General features: G+C 35.9%; 3 protein-coding genes across 3 annotated transcripts; 1 reads left to right on the plus strand and 2 right to left on the minus strand.

Moving 5' to 3' along the window:
- Positions 1 to 1,175: 1,175 nt before the first annotated feature.
- On the minus strand, positions 1,176 to 8,102 carry LOC130731139 (proteasome subunit alpha type-2-A). The gene is made up of 12 exons (XM_057583333.1): positions 7,984 to 8,102; positions 7,791 to 7,849; positions 7,610 to 7,686; positions 6,619 to 6,683; positions 5,891 to 5,937; positions 4,953 to 5,028; positions 4,526 to 4,593; positions 3,723 to 3,792; positions 3,317 to 3,402; positions 2,757 to 2,819; positions 2,146 to 2,211; positions 1,176 to 1,537 (listed from the first exon to the last, which is right to left on the minus strand). Exons 2-12 carry the CDS (start codon positions 7,829 to 7,831, stop codon positions 1,489 to 1,491), a joined length of 708 nt encoding a protein of 235 aa, XP_057439316.1. The 5' UTR covers positions 7,832 to 7,849; positions 7,984 to 8,102; the 3' UTR covers positions 1,176 to 1,488.
- Positions 8,103 to 9,608: 1,506 nt separating this feature from the next.
- On the minus strand, positions 9,609 to 15,559 carry LOC130731141 (peptide chain release factor APG3, chloroplastic). Its single transcript, XM_057583335.1, has 15 exons — positions 15,342 to 15,559; positions 15,196 to 15,252; positions 15,026 to 15,106; positions 14,860 to 14,917; positions 14,641 to 14,744; positions 14,269 to 14,320; positions 13,741 to 13,790; positions 13,445 to 13,510; positions 13,194 to 13,358; positions 12,520 to 12,592; positions 12,274 to 12,406; positions 11,929 to 11,986; positions 11,276 to 11,323; positions 10,763 to 10,846; positions 9,609 to 9,989 (listed from the first exon to the last, which is right to left on the minus strand). The coding sequence occupies exons 1-15, from the start codon at positions 15,480 to 15,482 to the stop codon at positions 9,918 to 9,920; spliced, it is 1,242 nt and encodes a 413-aa protein (XP_057439318.1). The 5' UTR covers positions 15,483 to 15,559; the 3' UTR covers positions 9,609 to 9,917.
- A 3,270-nt stretch (positions 15,560 to 18,829) lies between these two features.
- Positions 18,830 to 23,471, plus strand: LOC130731140 (BTB/POZ domain-containing protein At1g03010-like). The gene is made up of 4 exons (XM_057583334.1): positions 18,830 to 19,130; positions 20,443 to 20,509; positions 20,873 to 22,075; positions 22,646 to 23,471. The coding sequence occupies exons 1-4, from the start codon at positions 19,039 to 19,041 to the stop codon at positions 23,216 to 23,218; spliced, it is 1,935 nt and encodes a 644-aa protein (XP_057439317.1). The 5' UTR covers positions 18,830 to 19,038; the 3' UTR covers positions 23,219 to 23,471.
- Positions 23,472 to 23,621: the final 150 nt, after the last annotated feature.

Raw genomic sequence — 23,621 nt, forward strand, 5'->3', positions numbered from 1 at the left:
GTAACCCGATGGCCTTTGGGGACTTTTGGCCTTAGGAGACTTTTTTTGTGTGAGACTTTTTTGCTGTAATTAACATGAGCTAGGGTTGACCTCGGGACTCCGGGCCAAAACTGTTTACTCTAATTTACAAACATATACTTTTCTTTTCCTTTTGGGTTAATCCTCTAATTGGTCCCTGTGATTGTGTGCCGTCTGAAATTAGTCCCTTCTGTAAAATCTAAGTCCTCGTGTTTGGAAAGTGTGTGGAAATTAGTCCCTCCGGCGAGGACCTGCTACACACACTTTTTCAAACACGAGGACTTAGATTTTACGGGAGGGACTAATTTCAGACGGTCACGGTCACACAACCACAGGGACCAATTAGAGGATTAACCCTTTCCTTTTCCTTCTAACCCAACAACCTAAAAATCATTTCATTATCAACTCTCTTTCTTTATAATCTTTTGCTTTCTTTTCACTTTCTTTTCTTACTTTTCTTCTACATACCAAACATATTAAGCTTTGTTTGCTTCAAAGGAAAATGAGTGGAAAGATTTGTAGTGAAATGAAAACACAAATCCCAAAATCTTATAGGGTCAACATGTTAAAATTTAATATTGTATCATTTATTCAGTTTTTAGTATTAAGGACTACTTTTCATAAAAAAATAATTTTCTAATCTTCTTACTCTTTTTTATATTTATTATATTTATGTTAGTTCTAAAACAATTAAGTTAAATAAAAAAATGTTGGTTTAGTGATAAAGTTAGATTCCCATAAAGATGAGAACATGAGTTTGAATCATGAAAAATACATTTATGAACAAGTAACAATGTCTAATTGAAATTTTCAAAAAAAACAATGTCTAATTGAAATTACATATGATAATTTACAAAACACCACCTCATTTTATTTGGTCTTAATTTTTGCTTTTTCTCTTAATGTTTTTTAATTTTAATGAAGGGTCGACTTTTGTTGTTTTGTAATTATTCTGACCGAAGCAACATGAAAAAGAGATGGTTGGTGCAGGCCTTGTGGAGAATCCAATGCACCAAATTTCACTTCAAATTATGCCATGAGAAAAAAATTCTAGCATACAATTTCACAAGCCATGCATTCATGTTAGTAACAAGTAAAAAAGACTACGTGGAAAAAATCATTGGCTTGAATTGAATATTATCATTGACAAGGAAAAGGAAACCCTGAAATTGAAATCGCATTGCAATTAGAAAGCATTTAACATAACCAGCAAGAACTATTATAATAGACAAGGAACAAGTAGATAGTAAAAGAAAAAAATAAAATTAGAAAATACATTGGATGTCATTGTCATATCATATATTTAAACAATCTAGGTTTGTATGCTAATGCTAATACTGGTCTTGGGAAGAAGGTTTTTCTCGAGGCTTGTTGGCCACAAGAGTAGCTCATTTAAGCAAAGTCATCTTGAAATTCAATTAAACTGAAACAACACAGATTTTCAGAACATAAGGATTCCTTCATTGCAGATCATTCTACTTCACCCAAATAATCATCAATCTCGGCTGGTGTCAATACCCTGCAGAAGAATTAACATACACATTAAGTCACCGAATCAAACAATCCAAAGGATTGGAAGTTTAAATTGCTATGAAGTATGAACACCCCCTTCCCCCCTCTATGTTCTATAAAAAAAATAGAGAAAGAAAACTAGCTACTTATGAAGATGCATTGGAAAGTTTTATTTGTATGCCATATTGCCATGCAGATATTTTTTCCCCATTGTTAAATAACCTCCATTAAATATTGCACATTGGGAAAAAGTATACAAAGCATTGTTTTAGTTGAAAACTTGAGGACGATAATATTAGGAACTTGATGAGATTTTCCCTTGATGAAAATGTAAAACAAGCACACCACAGTCTTTATTCAAGTTGCCAATTTTCGTTTCCCAGTCCCAACCGGCCTATACCTTTTATTTCTGTCTCTTTTTTCATGCAACGTCTATTGTAATTTAAAATACTCACTTTATTAATTCAGATTGGACAACAAAAAAATCAGCTCAATTTGATTGATGACAAAATCCAGTAACAAGGTTTATATAATCATATATGGAAGGTGGAAAAATAAAGAATAAAATTCAACCAAAGTAGGTATTTTAATTTTAAAGTAAACAGAGGTATGCACCTGAACTTCTTGTCCGCACCAATTATGCCAATTTCAATATTTTTCGCTGAGATCTGTCCCTCAAACCTGCAAAACGCCCACAAAAGAAAACAGAAGAGAATAGCTTCAGACAGTAAACAAAGATCAGATAGGTTGCAAAATAGAGTATAGCAAACAAGTATAAAGAAACAAAACATAAAAATTGTCAATAAAGGGGAATAGAACAGTTGTCACTTCCTGTTATTTTCAAATTATTTTAGGTCATAAGCTTGGAACCTTGCAATAATAAAGCCACCTTGGTATTTGTCAAGATCACGACTAATTTAATATAAAATTTGTTTCAATACCCTAAGATGGGATTTGCCTTGATACATTTACTAATTTGAACCCACTAAACCAAATCTTAGATGCTTTTTCCTTCTCCAGAGCCCATACCATAATTCTGAAACACTGAAGCTATCATGCACTATTTATGGAAGAGAAAACATATTTTGACCAAAAGGAAAAGGAAACAACCAATTAATATAAAATGACTTTTTGACCTCCAAATGGATAGTAATAAGTAATAACTAAATATGATATTTTCACTAAGGCTTTATGTAGTGTATAGACTTGAAAAGGCATGCTCCTACCCTTCCTTCAGTGTCAAAATTGCTGTGTGGACTGCATCATCAAGCTCCATATCATCTGTGTACCTGCAAGTGGACAATCAAGTCAACCATTGGAATAATAGGGGAAAACTGAGATATAACTGTAATGATATCACATCAAATAGAGAAACATACAGACACAATAATCTCTTAAAAATGTTACAAACCACAAAATTGATGCAACATGAAAATTCATGCACTGAAATTGATACAATATATCATAATTTTTAATGGTTCATTAATGAACCGCTACATCAATGATTGCCATGTCAACTTATATTTGCACCATGTCAGCATAATTGAAGGATTCTCAAAGCTCTAATTAATTGACTTTTTGAGTATCTTACAATCTTACAATACTGCCTATTAATTAGTGTCATTTTATTATATATCCATTTTCATCATCAATAGCTTTAATCAGCACCAACAGAAGTGAGGGCTACAGCACATAATCAACACAAAATAGACATACACATATATACATTGATACACTCCACATAATTGCCCAGGCATTGTCATTACTTATAAATGTCAAATCATACCTCTTCTCAAGAAATGTCTTTGCATTAGAAACATTTTTCCCCATAGCAGAAGCTTTCCAAGAAAAATATGAACCGGATGGATCCACCTACAGAAAATAAATTGCACCAAACTACAACTTTCAATTTTCTCCACTCTTTCTCTAAAATACATTTATTAGTGCAAGAACAAAGAAATCCCAGCGCAAACACAACAGTCTAAAGACCACTTATTCATTTCACCTATGCATGAATATTGGTTCTGAAATCAAGACTTGTTACATGTGCAGTATATGTCACAGTTAAACTTAAGTGTTAAATCATGCATTGAAGAGTGAGACAGCACAGTGTAATCACTGACCAAAATTACAAATGATGCTCGGGTTTAAAAGAAACCTTGAGTTATATCACAATCAGAAAATTTACATACCTGATATAATTGTGGTCCATTATCATCAAACCCTGCAACCAGCAGAGACACACCAAAGGGCCTAACACCACTATCATTACAAAAAAAAAAATCAGAATCCAAAGGATAATAGAGGGGGGAAAAGAAAGAAGTAGTAGTTTTACTTATACAACCAACTTCATCCTATTTTTGGTTCAGGGGCTCATTGAGGAATTTCTACAGGAATCAAAATGTTTATCTAACATGTACATTTAGAAGCAAATAAAAGGATTTAGATGGCATTAAATGGTGAATGACGTAAAGTTACAAAAATAGGTGTCTATTCCTCCTTAAACTTCATCCCCCATATTTGGTAATCAGTTATCTACTGTACATGCGGTGACTGAAGACCGGATTCTTTTAAATTCCCTGTGCAGTTCATGCTAATAGTGCCGTGCTACATACCACTGGTCGATAGAGAATTTAAGAGTGCCAAACAGCAGAATCAAACTAACTCATGCTGACATTGGATCCACAAATACTGCTTTCAAAAAGATGAAGGCCAAAGTTTGAGGCACCTTGTATTAGACTTACTCCAAATTTCAATACCCATTGGATAAACAGTTATTCTAACATCCTGAGAGATGAAAATTAAGTTCCAGGCCTCCAGCAGCTAATGATAACTGAGGTTTAAGCCTTTTAGGGAATCGATCCATTAACATTTAATTATAGCAGATAACCTCCGTCGAATATTGAAAGGTATCTCAATTAATTATATAAGGTAAAGTTCAGCAGTCAAAGCATATCTGAAAGAAAGGTCAATTTACTAAGAAATTAATTATTACCCAGACTGAGTAAATTCTTGCATAACAGCTGCAACTTCCCTTACAAGCTGCGTAACAGGGATTGGTTCCTGCAATTTTCCATTACAATATCAGATATAGCTTACCCTTGACAGAAGATCCATCATAAAATATCAAAACAATAAAAACCAAACAATCACAGATAATACATCCTTTAACAAAAATAACAACAACCCATGAAAGATACTTGTGACTGTCAGTTAAAAAACACATTCCAGGAAAATGATGAAAACTACCTATGTATGTTTATCAAGCAACAAACACTTAAACAATAAGATTCATTACAGTACAAAATTTCAAAGTGAAGCTGACATTATAACTGAATATTATTGATAATATATAGGAAGAACAGGAACTCTACTGTAGTAGGAAAGAAATATATATTGCAATAGAAAATGAAATACCGTACTTTATATAATCGATGATATTGCTCAGCCTGTTTCCTGCTTTTACGAACCAAAACTCGGAAATCAGGACCCATGCCACTGAACAAGGACAAAATTTAAGTCAGAAAGTAAGATTTTAGCAGACTATTTAAGGAAAATAACTGCCTCCGTATACCAAAAGATCAACAGCAGAGGAAAAAAGTAGGCTAAGAGACTATTTATGAAGTTTTTAACACAAATTAAACATCAGAAAACAAGTTATTCAACAGTTTCATCTCTTACAAAGTGTAAAAAGAAAACAAGAGTGATCTGTTCTGTATTACATGGCACACTTTTTTATGTTTGAAAATGGCTTTCAAATGTTATGTTACTTATGATTACACGAGTCATTCAGAGACAACCCCCCTCTCCCTCCAAAACAATAAATCAATAGTCAAGTCCCTTGTTCAATGAAGCCATTATATTTTTTAATGAAATAATCCATTGAAGTCCTAAAACAGCCAGCCATGGTCTGTTAGTATCTCAAAACAATAAATACTATTAGTCTGCAACATGCATATATGCTTTCAGCTTAAATACATTTACGTCAGTATTCAGTACATAAGCAACAGTTTGCTCTTTGCCAAAGGCAAAACTTCTTTTATTATATTATGACTCAAATATGCATTTTCCTTCTATCAAGACTTTAATCAGTTTTAAGCAAGCCACACCTATTTCAATATTATGTATGTTTAAGAAGAAAATTTTCCCGAAATAGTGCTGTGACTTCCCTAAGGTGCATTGTCTCCTACCTCAATTGATTATGTATATAGGTAACTTAAATGGCATCTCATGTTAAGGAACACATTCAAAACTCAACTATCAACTGTCATAATGTGAAGCAACCACTGGTGTGCAAAGAATTACCATCGTACAAATATATCTAATTTAGAAAGATTCAAACATGTACGAAGAAACAAACCTGTATACGACACCTATATTTGGTGTTAATAACTGAATTTTCTGAACCTGCAATTATATAGACCAAAGAATAAACACCAAAATGAGTCAAATTTCAAATTATTCAAATTAATGAGTGACAAAACTAAATATCTATCTTCCAAGTTTCTTAAAAAAGTAAATTCACAAACCTATAGAAAAAACTGGATAAAAGATTGTTTTATCAGTGGTCATACCCTCAAACATCCTCAACCATCAACATATAATAATAACATTATTTGACTTAGCAAATACTTTTTGAATAAAAAAAACAAAAACGATGCATATTGTACTTTCAAGGCAATGTTATTGCTCCATATTACCACGCATCAGATTGTTGTTAGGTACTACAGTACATATATCCAATGAGTGATGAGTATCAATAAGCATAAATTGAAGGATACTCCTTGGACACATATCTAGGAGTAATACATCGGTATTGAATAAGGCTATGACCAAAACTATAGCAATTTTGGAGTACTTAGGCGTCATAACTTGTCTTTCAAGGATCTTTTCACAATTCATTATTAGGCAAACTAACCATAAGAAATTAGAAAAGGAAGGCGAATTATTCTTGCAGACACAGACCAGGAAAGGCAAAAGCAGAAAGATAGCAGAACCAAATTGGATACAAGTACAACCTTGGGTAGAACAATTTTACAATTTTTACATTAGTAGAACAACAAAGGGTCCAAAGAGAAAACAACTTACTGAAGCTTCATCAACCAATATAGAGGGCAGTTTCTTCTCTGTTGCAATTACAACTCCATTTGCAGCTGCCAAAATCAAGTATCAAATATATAAGTAGAAATGACAAAAGCTACAAGCCTACAGCTAATATTACAAGAAACAAATCATCCACCGGACATAAACTCAATGGGTTAGAAAGTAAATAAATAGTTCAAACTATAGAAGACATAAAAAGATAAACAAAATGGATCTGCTCTCCGTAGTATGTAACAAACAGCAAGTTATACAATATGATAACAAAACAAAGGACTAACCCATAGACTAAGAAAAACCCTAATCCTAGCCTCCTCTAAGACCAACTTGTTCCTATAGTTTTTCCATTTCATAGAGAACTGTTATTCAAAGCATAAATTATCCTCCACATCATGGCTAAGCCACTAGCATGGCCTCCAAAGAAAACTCAAACTCTTACCCATTCTGTACCGAAACACAAAGGAATCAATATTATATAGTTAGACAAGGTGCGTGACCTATCTACTTTTGTGCAAGGCGCGTGACCTATCCAGCTCACTCAAATTTCTCCAGTGATTCCTTACACACGCCAATGACTTCCATAGAACAAATATGCATCAGACTTGATATGTCATAGATGCATATACAACCACACAAAGTCACATATTTTGTCTGTTTGCCAAAATCCCAGAATACTTCTAAAGCTAGGAATGAAATCAGACACTGGCACCCAATGTTGTCTTCGACACCGAGTCCTAGATATCTAACTGAACAAATCTAAAATTTTGAGCCCCCTCTATAGTTCCACTATCCCAGTATTTACCCCATTCATTAAGTGAAAATGCTTTGAAATTTAAGCAGAACACCTTAACCCAGTAAAAAGTCACTAATTTCAATTGCTCCACCACCCCCACCCCACCCCTAAAACCAATCAACAACACTGAGGAATGCGGGTCACACGCAGACAGATCTAGTTCAGAGTTAGACATAAGCAAATCACCTTTAATTCCAAGAGAAGTTTGTCCAGATCCAACAGCAGTCAAAGCATGTTCAATTTGAACAAGCTTTCCAGAAGGGCTGTTCATCAAACAAAACAGCAGAAGAATCAGCTGAAACATACACCACTTACATTACCAAAGTAAACAACAATCAAAAAAGAAGATTATCACGAATGAGAATACCTAAATGTGGTAAGCGAAAACGAGTACTGACTATCCCCCATGATAAACCTTACAAAAACCTGCACACACAAATTCAATCGCAAGTTAGAATCACAATACTAAACAAAATTGAGTTGAAATTGGCGGTAATCTGTTTGGGAGCAGAGAAAGGAAGGGGAAAATTCAGCGGAAAATTTTCGAAGGGAGAGCGAACCTGAGAAAGAGAAAGAGGTCGCGAAGAGTAACTGGGTTGTGTTGGGTTTGCTTCTCTGACAATGAAAATATTCAAGTTTTGTTGAGAGAGAAGAAGGAGTAGCCAACAAGTCTATAATATGGGCCTTGGGCTTCTTTTTGGGCTTAGACCTTTATCAGGTGGTCCAACACTTTTTTTCAGACTTTCGATTTCTAAGTATTATTTAAAAAGCAAAAAGAGTGTTGACCCAAAAACAAAAAGAGTATATAATGCTATGTTTGGTAGCATAGAGATAGAGAAGAGATTGAGTGAAGAAGTATCTTTGTTTGGTACATGAACACTGTAGCAAAGAGAGAGATAGAGGGTGGAGATTTTCACCTTTTTGTTGCGAAGAGAAATGATGGCTGCTCCTCTTTTTTTTAATCTGTGCATTTAGTGGCGGTTTTAACCGCCACTATCTGCATTCTGACACTTTATGTTTTTCGTTTCTTGTTTTTAGTGGCGGTTCTTAACCGCCACTATATGCATTCAGACATTAAAAAAAATATTTTAATCAAAAGTTAACTTTTTTCTCTCTCTTCCACCTCATTATTTCTCTTCTCCCTCTCCTTTATCTCTACCATACCAAACAACCTCTAAATCTACTCTATTTCTCACCTATTTCTCTCTACTCAACTTCTCTCTTCTCTACTCTCTCTTCTCTATCTCTCTCTTCTCTACCAAACAGAGCATAAGTATTTGATCCCTTTAATATTTAAAATATTCATAATGAAAAAATATATTAAGACTTTTAAAATCTAGCATATTGTTCCTTACAAAGCGTCAAATGTTCTTTCCGAATTGAGATTACTCTATTGTCTGTGTCATGTTAGATATTCTTTAAAGGCCGCATGTACACTCATACCACTAGAGAGGAGGAGATTCAAGCAAATCTCAATTCAGGAAGAGCATAATTATAAACTCAAAAAATCTAGAGATAAAGATGACCTTCTTTAAGGGGTGCCTTCTCTTGGCATGTAGTGGAGCATAAAAGAGTTACAAAAAGTGAAAGTTTGATTGTTTTGGTAGTATTAAAATAAAAAACTTGTTATTTAATTGAGGAGAAAATTATACATGCACTTACAGTCATTTTTTTTTTGACAATAACCTCATACCGGAGGAGCTTCATCTATCTAGACAAAACATTGACCAGGTAAAGCAAACTTAGCCATAGAATCTGCGGCTTTATTAGCACCGCAACGAACATGACACAAACTGAAAGAATTAAAACTAGAGGACAAGACCACACGATTAGACCGTCTTTACACTACCAACCAGTAAGATTTTAAAGATATGAGAAAACAATTTTTGTATTTAATTTATTTGATTAATGTGACAAATCATTAAAGTTTGATTGATTGAGAGAGTAAAAAATTTACGCTCTGCATCAATGCTAAACTCTTGATTGAGAAAGTAACTAACAAATAAAGAGCTTTTAATCAAATTTTTTTCAAAAAATTATCATTCCCAGACACCCTTTGACAGCAAGGATCACAAATCAGGACTGCTTTTGGCTATATCAGCGGAAAACATTGTAGTAGTTCCATTCCAACTTCAAACAGCCATGAAGCTCGGTGTAGCATTAGTAACTTTGTTGAAAGTAGAACTGAAAGAAACTGTTCATCAAAACTTCAAATTTTTGTGGTAGTTCAAACAAAAGGAATGGAACTGGCACAAAATGCAAAAGTCAATTGCATTAATTTACATAATGAAACAGACTGTATGCATCAGAAAGTGTTGTCTAAGGAAAGGTTACATGTAAAACTGGTCCACATATACATACTGTAAAGCAATCAACTAAGGTATGTATTAGCCTTTGAATGATGGGAGTTCAGGAGAACGACATAGCAGATCTTCCATTGTGAAAACTGGTCCATCATAACTTTTCCAATCACATAGGCAAAATATGCTGCGCATCAGCTGGCCGGGGCATTTGCAGACTCAGCAAGTTCTTCCAGAAGTTGCTTTTGCTCCGTTGTAACACAAGACTGCAAGAAGAAAAAATTGCAATAATGCAGAGCTATGCCATGGATAAAGCATAAGCATTTTCATTTATTCATATTATCTGATTAATGGCAAAGCCTGCACTCTATAGTATTATGCCTGTGAAACTTTTGATCAGTCATTTAGAGCTTGCCATTTGTTGCTGTTTCCTAATTAAGTTTGCACATTGTTTTTTCAGAAGCCCCAGCAGAATGCAGGACTATGGATTCAGGTCCTGGCTTAGTTTTGCTGGTTCTCATTCTAAGCAATTGTAGAGTGAGCAAGTGCCAATTAGGCAGCACAATCAATCAAAATATTAAAATAATAAAAATAACATCAAAGATACTGCTTAAGAATTATTCTCCCATTCTTCACCATTGGTGTGGTTTCTGGTATAATTGAAGAGAAAAGTTATTTTTCAGCTTGTTAGCATTCAGTACCTAACCATATCCTTCCCAAAGCCACCGCCAACCCCCCCCCCCCAACATTATTAAATTCAACCCAGGAGTTCGAATGATTTGGGTTTCTGTCATTTTCTGAAACCCTTCAAGTTTTCTCGTTGCAAGTCCTTCCTCACCAGATCCATTTTCATATTAATAAAAATATGCCTTCATCTAATAATACCTAAATAAGCCACCTAAAAAAATGCACAGGTGCATCTATATTAATTAATAGATACCACTTTTTTCTAAGTAATAGTATACCGAGTCCGACATTGGGAAGCATACAATAAAAGATATGTTCATGCCACAAGAGGTGTGCTAGAATAATACTATACCTGAACAGCATTTTCTATGTCACCATCGAGAAAAGAGGTGAGCTCAAAGTTCATCTTCAATCTGTGATCAGTAACTCTGTTGTCCTAATAAGAAATGTCGAAAAATTGCCAGTAAACAACCATAATCTCATCTAGAAAAGATTAAACTTCAATAAAACTATAGCAGGTATTCCACTTCAAAGTTCAAACTTCAAACCACTCTTCTGATAGGAACAATATAACTCTAGATCACAAATCTTATTCACTTCGCTCAATGAATGTGATTATTGAGATCTTAGAAAATAATTTAACCTGTGATGTTTATCATATTTATTCTATATTACTCTGACCATGCACCAGTGTTTCTCACCTTATAATTTATAACGGAATTTTATATTCATATAATTTACCAAGGATAGAAACTTTTTCCATAAAAAAAGTATTGAAACTTTTTAAATTGTGTGCAGCCGTGCAGGGGTTAAGTGCGAGTGTTTAACCATGTTTAGAAAATATGGAGACTGCAACATTGAGTACCTTATAATTGTATGTCCGGATTTTTTCTGCACGCGCTCCAGTACCAATCTGTAAATTAAGATAGTATGGTAAAGAATTTCAATTCAATATCTGTCTGCTCACCCATATAGCAAGTACAGCAAATAAATTATGACTGATGCAAACCTGATAGACAAATATTAACCAAATCAAATTACCAATAGTTGATCAAGTCCGAACATCCAAACAGGAAATTGGATATTGAATTTAGGGGAAGGAGAAATATGATTATGGCTTGTTAACAATCAAGCAACATCACACACGTAAGAGTAGTGGGGTTCGCAAACACTGTTACAAATGTTCATTCAGTTTTGCTGTGTTTGTTGTCAAAGAAAATTCTGGTTATCAAAGAAAACAGTTCTTCTGTCACCTGTGTTTCTTCAGATATGTTTCTACGTATATAAAGTATTCTGCATATGACATCTAAGACAACAATAAGACCATGCCAACAATACTATTATTGCAAAATTAATAGACGAAGCATCTGATCCTACTTCAAGGGTGAATGTGCTGTGATACATATTTACAAATAACCCAAATAAAAAAAAATCAGCATCAACAAGCAAAGGAATCAAGTATGCTCCAACCAGACAAAAATATCCCTTATATTTCAAACATCCGCATAAGGAGAATACCTGTGATTTCCTTTCATTTCGTATTGACTCTTGCTGCTCCCTCAACTTAATCTCATATCTGTAAAAGGACCTTAAATCAATTATAACGCAACAAGAACACCAACAAAATAAATAGATACATAAACTAATCTGCTCATATTTTTATCAGCTTTTGCTTCATGACATTAATATCCTATAGCTCCTCATATATAATTGAATTCAAGAAAAGAGTGGGGTATTTATAAGGTGAACATGTATTTAAGAGGATAAGAAAATATTGAAAACCTTTGAGACATGACTCAATTATAAAACCAGAATTGTGAAATTGATAACAAAAAATAACTAGATCGCAACGTTGACGCTTACAGTTTGGCTCGGAGTAACTGAAGAGCACGATGCTTATTCCGAAGCTGGGTCCTTTCTTCAGTGCAAAAGATGCGGATTCCCGTTGGTTTATGGAAAAGATCAATTGCTGTTTCAACCTTGTTAACATTCTGGCCTGCAAGATAATATTTGGATGAGAATTCATAGAGGAATCTGTATGTTAATCCAGGATAAGGAATAAGTATATTGATTACTTGACTGATATAGTTTAAGTTCATAGGTCTATACCTCCAGCACCACCAGAACGTGCTGTTGTCAGTTCAATATCTTTGGGGTCAATTTCAACTTCAACTTCATCAACCTAGATAAAGATTTCAAGTATATAGATTAAGATGTTGTGTTAAATCCTAAAAGAAAGAAGGCATATATTTACTGTACTAGGAGGCAAAAAGCTATCCAAGCAAATGATTTTCTTTTAGAAAAAAAAAAAGATTCAATGAAGTGTGAATCTTTAATCATGAAAATAAATCTCCCTCCCACTAGACTCAAGACAACAAATTGAGTAAACACTGAATCCGTATCTACTTCAAAACATGTTATACTACTTCTATGATTCAGATAGACATTTATCAAAAGGAAACTGATTCGTAGACATCCGCATAGTGCAGACACCCAACAAACACTCATATTGAGAAAGCAAAAGAAGAGGGTGAAGTAATGAATGGGAATTATATATATATGATGAATGTGATAAAGAGAGATATGAAGAAAATAGGGGTGGTTGTAAGGTGTCTGCACTGTTTGATTGTCTAAGTATCATAACTCTTAGCAAAAGCACTGGCTTCTAGAATAAAATATCATATTAACAACTGTCAAATGCAAAGGCTTTCTTGTAATGCCTTCAAACATATATGTAAGAATAAATAATAATGTATTTCTAAAAGTTGAAATATGTACTCCACCTCTGGCATGATGGCTACTGTTGCAGTAGACGTATGCACACGGCCCTGCGTTTCTGTCAGAGGCACACGTTGAACTCGATGGACACCTGATTCATATTTCAATTTACTGTAGACACAGTTTCCTTTTATCTCCATCACAAAAGTTTTGAATCCTCCTTTTTCTGCCTACAAGATGGCAATATATACACACACTCAAATTCAAAAAGCAATTAGAATTATAAACTATATTCAAGGATTTGTATGAGGCCTACCTCAGAGCTTGAGATGGTAGAATGCTTCCAAGAATTCCGTTCACTGTATCTTTCATACATTCGGACCTGATTAAACATCAAAACAGCATCAAAGTTGCTCAGAATTGAACTTCACATTAATGTTTCATTCACTGAGCATTTAAATTAGATCAGTTAAAGGCTAGAATGGAAAGACAAAGGAAATAAATCATAGAGACAGTTAAACAATTCAAAAATGATCCAATAACAGAATATGTGTGTGTATTCTTTATGCATTCTGCATGGGTTTGAAAGGACAAATAAAAGCATGTACCTACAAGATCACCAACCCATATTCCTGCCTCATCACCGCCAGTACCTGCTCGTACTGCAAAAGCAATTGATGATAGTAATCTTTAGAGCTTGGAAAATTAAATAAAACAAATAGAGATAATATATCAATATGTTAAGTTCAAGTATCCAGAAATTATGAATGCAATTTCAGTGAGGTGCAGAAGATGCAGAGGATGGGGGGGGGGGGGAGCAAGAAATTATGCCACTCCATGTGTTGTATAAGTCAAATCAATAAGTACCCAATCCTCTCACAGCAAAAGTAAAAAACAAAAGCACTAGTTAATTGTAACTGATTAATCCAGTCCTGCACATATCATGCTCAATATAAGCTTTATCAAATCCTCATTTTTATCAATTAACTTGACATATTTTCAAGTTTCCCAACATTGAAATGCAAATCTATTCGAATTTTCAGATATCTAGCATAAGTTTGAGTCAGGAAACATTTAACTCAGCCACAAACTAAATTCATTTGGCTCCAGCAAGAGACTGTTAAGAAGAAAACAACATACCTTCAATCATTATGTTTCTGGCATCCAGAGGATCACTGGGAAGTAGTAAAAGCTGCCATTGTACCAAGACAGATTAGTTTCTAAAAACTAAGGGAAATGCGGAAAAAAAAGAATAGAGAGAGCACAAAAGAGGGTACAATTAAATAGAAAGACAAAGGATAGGATATCTCGGCGTGGTTTTGAAAGCCCATAGGAATGAAATCTCGTGATAGCCAATGATACCCAAAGAACTAGCTAACAAGATACAAACATTCATACTACATTTCAAAGATGGCTTACACCTGAGGACAAGATGATAAATACAAAGGAGATTTTACAATAAGCACACAACAGACTCAAGCATTTATTTATCAAGATATTGGGGATGAAAACCTTAAGCTTTTCCTCAAGTTCTGCGAGTTGCCTGGACAAAGAATCAACTTCAAAAGATATCATTTCCGCCATATCCTCATCATTTCCATCATCCTTTGCCAAAGCTAACATGTTGATTAAGAATAGTTCAGATTAAAAAAAATTGATCACTATCAATCAAACTCCAACTTCAATTCTATAAAAAGAAACATCAACAAGTGGGAGTTCAGTTCATCAAACCTTTGGTTTCCTCTAGCGACTTCTCACAGTCTTTAAATCTCCGGTACAAAGAAACAACCTAACATCAATGAAAAATGTGAAGAGCCACTAATGATTACAAATGAACTTGATAGTAATAATAAAAAAAAAAAAGCAAAGCAATATAGGAGCTGAATTGGACTAGTACCGATTCGAGCTCTGACACTGATTGTGCTAGCTTCTGGTACTCAGTATGATTATTCACAATGTCTGGATCAGCAAGCTTGACCTGGAAAATCAAACTTCAGCAGATTCCACACAAAAGAAATTGAAAATTGTTAGCAAAGTGTGTAGGGTGAGTGTCATGCTCGCTCATACCGATAACTCTTTCCATGTTTTCTCAGCGGAATCCAGCTTGGTTATCAGATAAGGTTCCTGCGATTGAACACGAGAAAAGCAAAGAGATGTTACAAGTTTGGAATGAAGTGATTCTGTGATGAAGTGGGTAGTGTTTGGTGAAGTACCGCCATGCAAACGATTCTCAACGGGGTGAGTGTGGGTGCGAGGGTTACGCGTCTGTTGATGAATGGGTGAAGGGAACGGCGGCGTAGAGGGGCTAGGTCGGACCATGTTCGAGCCGTGAAGCTGGCGGTTAAGCTCGCCATTGTTAGAGAGCCACAGAGCAGTGACAGCGTGTTTCGGATAATGAAGATGAAGAACACACAGACATAGAAATAGAGAAAGATTAATGTTTTTTTTTTCTTCAAAAATATTTTCTTTATTTTTAGGCTTCTTCAGTTTTTATTATCTGGATTGGAGCAAAAACTATTTGGGCCGTCCAAATAACTATACATATCATCTTTTAATTAGATGGCTGGGTTTATTGCTTTTAAAGTTGATGGTAGTGTGACTCTGATCCCGTGAGAGTAAGGTTTGGAGGGTGGTTGAGGAATAAGCTCTCTCTTCGATGCCCAAGGGAAGAGGGGTTGTTCGTGGGTCTAGACTAGCATCTTGAAAGGTAGAGACTTCATAAAGAGGAATGGTAGATGGGCTGTTGGAGATGGCAACAACATCAATCTGTGGGAGGATTCTTGGTTGTGGACAGGGGAAACTCTCCAAGCCTTTAACAATGGAACCCCCCTAAAGGTGAGTTACCTTATTCATGATGGAAGAGGATGGGACCCCATGAAAATCAGACAAGTTCTCCCCCCAGCCGAGGCAATCAAGGCTTTCCAAACACCTATCAGACTCACTCGAGGTGGAGATAAGTTCACTTGGCCACACACAAACGATGGCCTCTACTCCATCAAATCTGGGTATCACATTGCCAAGCTTGAAGCGCAAGAAAGCCCCTCACCAGCAGGCCCATCCATCACCACCCCACCTGATATATGGCAATTTATTTGGAAGCTGGCTATACCCTAAAAAATACGCATGTTCCTTTGGAAAGCTGTCCACAATGCTCTCCCCCTTCAAGCAAACCTCCTCAAGAAAAGAATTACAAGATCAGCTACTTGCCCAGTTTGTAACCTCGATGAAGAAACAGTGGAGCACACCTTCCTCCTTTGTCCCTGGACCCGTCCAATCTGGTTTGGGTCACCACTCCAATGGGCTTTTCATCTTACCAATGTCTCCCGCTTTGACTTGTGGTTCCACCAAAGCTTGACCTCACTGAAACAAAATGCACCCAACCCAGATGAGAGTCTATGTCTTCTCGCAAATACTCTTTAGGCAATTTGGAAAGGAAGAAATGAGGTAGTTTTCCAATGATCCCCCCCAAACCCAACTCTAGCACTAATTAGACTCAAGTCATTAACCCATGACTCAACCACCCTACTCACGGACAGGATCACACAACAACCCCAAAGCAACAACAGAGCAGAGACCCCTACCAACTGGAGACCACCGAGGGGAGAGTTTGTCAAGGCAAACACGGATGCCAGCTGGGTAAAGGGAGCTAGCTTTGCTTCAACAGTAGTCATAGTCAGAGATAACCAAGCCACTCTCCTTGCTGGACATGCAAGACTTATTAGAGCTCCCTCCCCCATTATTGCCGAGGCGCATGCACTTAGAGAGGCCATGATCTTAGTCTCAAACCTTGGTTGGAAATTTGTCATCTTTGAATCAGACTCCCAGGAATTAATCAAAGCCTGCAAAGGACTTGTCAATAAAGGAGAGATCTCATCCATCTTAGAAGACATTAAAATGATCCAAAGTAACTTCCTAGTTTGCTCCTTCAGTTGGACTCCCAGATCATGCAACAAAACAGCCCATGAAGTTGCAGCTCTCCAACGCTCTTACAATCTTTTCCCAAACTGGTGCTACCTCCCCCCTCCAAGTATTCAGAGATGCCTTCAGGAAGACCGGAGCAATGCCCACAGAACAGGAATTGGTTAAGCTTTTGTCCAGTTTGAGCTCTACCCCTCTGTGTTTGTTAGTGGTAGATAAACAAACTGGGTAGATAGAAGGATTTATTGCAATCTTTAATACTGGCTTAGCCTTTGCATTATGTAGTCTATTTAATAGCACAACCACCTCCAGCTAGCTTTGATTCATTGTTTCACTTTGTTAGTCTAGCCCGGAATGGATGGATTTGTGGCTCTAGTGGGTCATTAGTACCCCAATCTATTGTATCTGGGCCTGACCCTTTGTTATCTATAAAACTCCAATCTTCGACCAAAAAAAAAAAAGAGAGGAGTGGCTTGTGGATTTCCATAGTTCTGTTGGTGCCTTAGGTATCTTACATATGGAGCTTCTAGCTATTTTTCATGGGCTTGTTGTTTCTTGAAATAAGGTATTGATGGATGTGTTGTTTCTTGGACTCCTTACATGTAATATCTATTTGAAAAAATGTCCCTCATAGTCAGTGGCGGAGGCAAGGGGAGACCTGACACTGCCATTGTTTACCTGTTTGAAATGGGTAGTATAAAATAGGTACTATTTTGAAATGGGTAGTATAAAATTACTTATTTACCTCATTTTCTTTGTATTTTCAAATAGCATAATCATGTTGGCTCACATTGGCCCCACCCAACCCAAAGTTCTCCCTCCGCCACTACTCATAGTTGCATTGATATGCCATAATTATTTGGAATGTTAGGGACCTACTAGGTAGGCAGTGGATTGTAAGCGCATTTCTCGTATTCTTTGGAAAGAGAACAAGTAGGTCGATTTCATGGCTAAGCTTAGAGTACAAAAATGTGAGAAATTTGTCTTTCAACATGATGCTCTTAGTGAGCTAGAGCCTAGATGAATGCAAATACTAAAGAGAGTAGAGACTATGGGCGTTGGGGTTTTTTTATTTCTTTTGCAACAAAAAATTATGTATTAACTTTAGGCTTAGCAATAATTAAGATATCACGCATGCTTGTATTATAATGATGATGTTTATAATGGGAAATGAGATTGCTCCCCCTTCTCAAACTTTTGGATCTGGTACGGCCTGTGACTTTCCATAGAGGCAGCCCACATTGGGCCAAGCATATAGGCTCAATAATATGTATTAAAAAAATGAAAGGCCCAGCCTTAACCAAAGTCTCACATTTTTACTTTTAAAAAAATATATAGTAAATAAATAAATTTAGTTGGTAATTGAGTACTCTTGGTAATTTACAAAAAAGAATGTTGGTGATTTGACCAAACAAAAGGATACAAAGCAAAAAAGTTAGTATTTGGGTATTTGCTGAAAAAGTAATTATTTGATTGATACAATTAGTATCTGTCTAAATGCATATTAGGTGGCACCTAAATCAATAAACAATAATTGCTTTATTTTTTACCCCTTCCCTACATGTTTTTTTTCATCAGCACCCGTTCCCTACATAATTGAGTGGCAACTAGTGAGTGCATTATATCTTACTCTTAAGTTTTGTCCTGCAATTTTCTGAAACAAAAATCATATAAAGTAAAGCAAATACCACTCATTCACTTTATACTTTTCACCGAAAAGTGCAAGCACACCTGCGTTTACTTTGATTTTAGATCAAGTACTATATCATGAAGAATGTTTTCAAGTCATCACCATCATTTAGCATGCAATGGTTTCATGTGACTTTCACTTAAATTCTCCACTGACACCTCAAGAATTAAGTGCTCCTCAACAACACAGAATCTGTCACAAGAACGAGACACAGTCGATTTAACTGACATTGATTAGTCCTTCACATTGTTAACAAGGTCACATAACTGGCAGAGTAACAATTGCAACGTTTGGTGGAGATCATGGGAGTTGTAACTCTTGGTGAATTGAAGCCTAGCATTTCTGGGAGAAGAACATTTCGTCCAAGTTCAAGCATAAGACATGCCACTGAATGGTAATCTTCTAATTTTATGATGTTTTGCTGCATCAGTGTTGATTGCAATGGAGATATAGTTGTAACATTTGACTGCAATGTCTTTGTAATTTAGTGTTTTTTTTGTCCTGAGCTATTTCTTTCTCATTGAATTCTGAGGGGTGAGTTTTTATTAATGAAAATTAGTTAATTCTTGGTGAACTGAAGCCTTGCATTTCGAGTGTATGTTTGTGTTGGCTCAAACGTAAACATGATTTCTAGTATCTCAACGTGCCAATGGAGAAACTAGAATTCACCATGTTGAGTTCAATGCGGATCAAAGAAGCTAGATTTTGCCACGTTGAGTTCAACGGAAATTCCAACACACTTAATTCTCCTTTGCCTTGCCAATGTGTCGGTGCATCTCATGAGTATTACTTGAATGAATTTTCCAAAAAAAAATCATCTTAGTCACAGCCTATCCAAAATTATGGCAGAAAAAAACACTTTCAGCATTCATGGATCACGGGAAAGGTTAAACTCTGAGATTGGTAGATGTAGTCCTTTGACATCTGACAACAATATGGGGCAACATGGTGAATGTTCAGATCTCATCTATCAGCAATGTGAACAACCATTAATGTTTGTCTTTAAATTATTCCTGTGCTTTTATTACATATAGACCCTCAATAAGTGTAGCAACATATCAACATCTTCTATCCCCAAATTGTGTTTCGTTTGTTTGTTCCCCCAATGAATTTTTGACAAATTAGCAAAAAGGGTAATTCGTCTGTAAAATCTTGACAATTGTGCAAAAAAGGGTACTCATGTAAATTTATAACTACCTCATCCATGTCTCTTTAAACTCCATGGCAAAATCTCATTAGTGAGACAGGAAAATAAGATAAAATGAGACAGAAGATCTGCATCCAATGAGAGCTCACCGACTGGGAAATATTTTTGGCAGCACATAAAACATGACAGGCATAAAATTAGCTTAACCATGCTAGAGTGGTTCCAATGGTTTCCTCTTCTTATCTATGTTGGTCAATTATTTGCATTCATGTGTTTCTCTAATAGTGACATAACCAACCGTATTCAGTATTTATTTGATTTGGGGCCACTCCCATTTAAGATCTTGATCTTTCAAGATTTAGCTGTCTTCTAGTTTGTGGTGTACAAAGCACATAGACTGAGTTAGTACCATTAGGTTCATAAAATTGAAAATGCATACTAGAGGAGGCTTCTCATAATTTCATTTTGGTAATATATGAATGCCTCAAGTTTTTGCTTTTCATTAGAGTTTCCATGTCTATTTCATATGATAATGATTCAACCAGACTTGCTTTTGCAGGCCAATTTCTGATGTCTCTAGTGATCTCACCATAGAAGTAGGAGCTTCAAACTTTGCACTTCATAAGGTAAAGAAACAAGCTACAATTCTGATGATAGGTTAAATATTCAGCATGGTTTTCTTCACTTGACATTCTTATATGTGAATGAATAGTTGGATATACAAGTTTGTTATCAAATGTACATAATTATCCAATTTTATTTTTAACATTGATTAATATATGCATCTTTAGCAACTTTGAAGAGAATTTCATGCCTAATATAGTCAGAATCAATTCTGGGAAGAAACTTCTGCGAGTTGCTTCTAGCTGTCAGAATTGATTCTGAGAAGAAAGAAACCGATAGAAACATGCTCTTAGTCCACTAGACATGAGTTCTTAACAATAGCTTCTTTTTCACTATGAACTCAAAGTCTACAATTCTTTCCCCAGTTTCCTCTTGTTTCTAGGAGTGGAAGAATTCGGAAGTTACTCTCAGAAGCAAAAGTTTTGCGCGTAAGTCTCCAAAATGTGCCAGGTGGTGCAGAGGCGTTTGAGCTAGCTGCCAAATTCTGCTATGGAATCAACATTGACTTCACCCTCTCAAATGTTGCTATGCTACGTTGCACATCCCATTATCTTGAAATGACAGAAGAATTTGCAGAAAAAAACTTGGAAACCAGAGTTGAAGCATATCTAAAGGAGACAGTGCTCCCAAACACATCAAGCACAATTTCTGTTCTTCATAGTTGTGAGACTCTTCTTCCCATATCAGAAGAAATCAACCTTGTCAACAGGCTAATCAATGCGATTGCAAATAACGCTTGCAAAGAGCAACTTACTTCTGGCTTGCAAAAACTTGACCACACTTTCCCTTCTAAAACCACATCAACCATGGAACCAGAAACACCCTCTTGGGGAAAGTCTTTCAATGTTCTCAACCTTGATTTCTTCCAAAGAGTTGTATCTGTTATGAAGTCAAAAGGGTTGAAACAAGACATGATCAGCAAAATTTTGATAAACTATGCTCAAAATTCTCTTCAAGGGATTTGTGTTAGGGACCCCAATGTGGTAAAAGGAAGTGCACTTGACATGGAGTTGCAGAAGAAACAAAGGGTCAGTGTTGAAGCTATAGTTGGTTTACTCCCAACTCAATCAAGGAAGAGTTCAGTTCCAATGGCATTTCTCTCTTGTCTATTAAAAGCTGCAATAGCAACATCAGCATCAACTCCTTGTAGATGTGATTTAGAGAGGCGAATCGGTCTGCAACTTGACCAGGCAATACTTGAAGACATTCTAATTCCAACAAATTCACCTCAAAATTCCCACAGCACAATGTATGATACAGATTCCATTTTGAGGATCTTTTCTACTTTTCTAAACTTGGATGATGATGATGATGAGGACAATGATGATGAAGATAGTCACTTCAGAGATGAAAGCCAAATGATGTATGAGTATGGCTTTGAGAGTCCTGGATCTCCAAAACAAAGCTCAATTCTCAAGGTGTCAAAGTTATTGGACAACTATCTTGCTGAAGTAGCACTGGACTTGAACTTGTTACCATCAAAATTCATAGCCCTTGTGGAGCTACTTCCAGATCATGCACGTGTTGTCAGTGATGGACTCTATAGAGCTGTTGATATCTTTCTTAAGGTGAGAATTCCCTTGCAAGTTTACTCAAGCTAAGAGTTATAACCTCTAACCAAAAGTGATTCTAGAATATTTCACAGCGAAACCAAACACGCTATAGTTAGAACTAAGATATAGTGTGTGTTTTTTATTAGCGTTGTTAGAATTGATTTTGAATAAAATTGCTTTCGGTAAAAGTGATTTGAGAGTGAAGTTATTTATACTTGCATACATTTATGGAAAAAGTGATTTCTATAGGGTGATATTGTGATTTCTAGTTATGAAATTAGACAATTGATTATGTGCATGTTTGATAGTGCATGTTGGTATACATGGTGGAAAACTACAACGAAGCTAAAATCAGAAGCAACTTCTCTTAGCTTTTGCGACTGTCCACTATGATTTTAGCATGACCGTGGTTTTCCATCCTATATCCAAATATGCACTATATCCACGGCATAAGCTACTCTGCCTACCTTGTGTTCATAATTGACTTTGGAACTAAAATTAATTCTGCCAAACATCAGTATGCTCTATCACTGTTGATTCAAGATATCAATGACAGTCGTTAACTGTTGTTTACTTATGATGGAGGTTCATCCAAACATGAAGGACTCAGATAGGTATCGCCTATGCAAAACCATAGATTGTCAGAAACTGTCTCAAGAAGCATGCAATCATGCAGCACAAAATGAAAGGCTACCAATGCAGATTCTGGTTCAAGTTCTTTACTTTGAGCAAATCAGGCTCCGCAATGCCATGAATGGAGAAGGAGGACACAGTAATCAGATCTTCTTTGGTGGTGGGTTTCAGGGTAATCAACAATTCCCTCAACGTTCAGGAAGTGGTGTAGGAAGTGGAGCCATTTCGCCAAGAGATAATTATGCCTCGGTGAGAAGAGAGAACAGAGAGCTGAAGCTTGAGGTTTCAAGAATGAGAATGAGGCTCACTGACTTGGAGAAAGACCATGTTTCCATAAAGCAGGAGTTTGTGAAGCCCCACACTGCTAACAGGCTCTTCAAAGCGTTCACCAGAAAGCTAAGCAAGCTCAATAATGCTCTGTTCCGGAGAAAGAGTGTTGGTAATGGTGGCAGAGAAAGAGAACATAATAGTCCACAGCAAACTCGGTTCCCTTTTCCAAAGCGAAGGTGCCACTCAGTTTCATAAATGGCCAACCTGGTGTTATAAAGCTCACACTATGTTCGAACACATGATAGCAACCTTACCAATGCGACGAGCCTAGTTTTATAAATGTGTAAAATATATGACACAATGTATATTATTCAGCATGCATAAACATGATAATGCATGGCGTGAATATGTCTATATTTTCCACTCCACGGTTTTTAGAGTGCTGATATGATATCAATGCCCTATTGAACTGTTCAAAAGATTGAAATGTTCTATTTAATTTTTTGCATGGAAAGAATTGTTCCTATTCAAATTTGAGAGTGGGATGCTCAATTAAACAACTATCATCCTCTGAATCAGCCTTTTATTGATATAGTAGATAGGGCTAGACACTTTAGGACCATAGTTTCTGAATCATAAAAAAATTGACTGCAAATTA

The sequence above is a fragment of the Lotus japonicus genome, chromosome 1 (assembly GCF_012489685.1).
Source record: "Lotus japonicus ecotype B-129 chromosome 1, LjGifu_v1.2".
Taxonomy (NCBI): Eukaryota; Viridiplantae; Streptophyta; class Magnoliopsida; order Fabales; family Fabaceae; genus Lotus; species Lotus japonicus.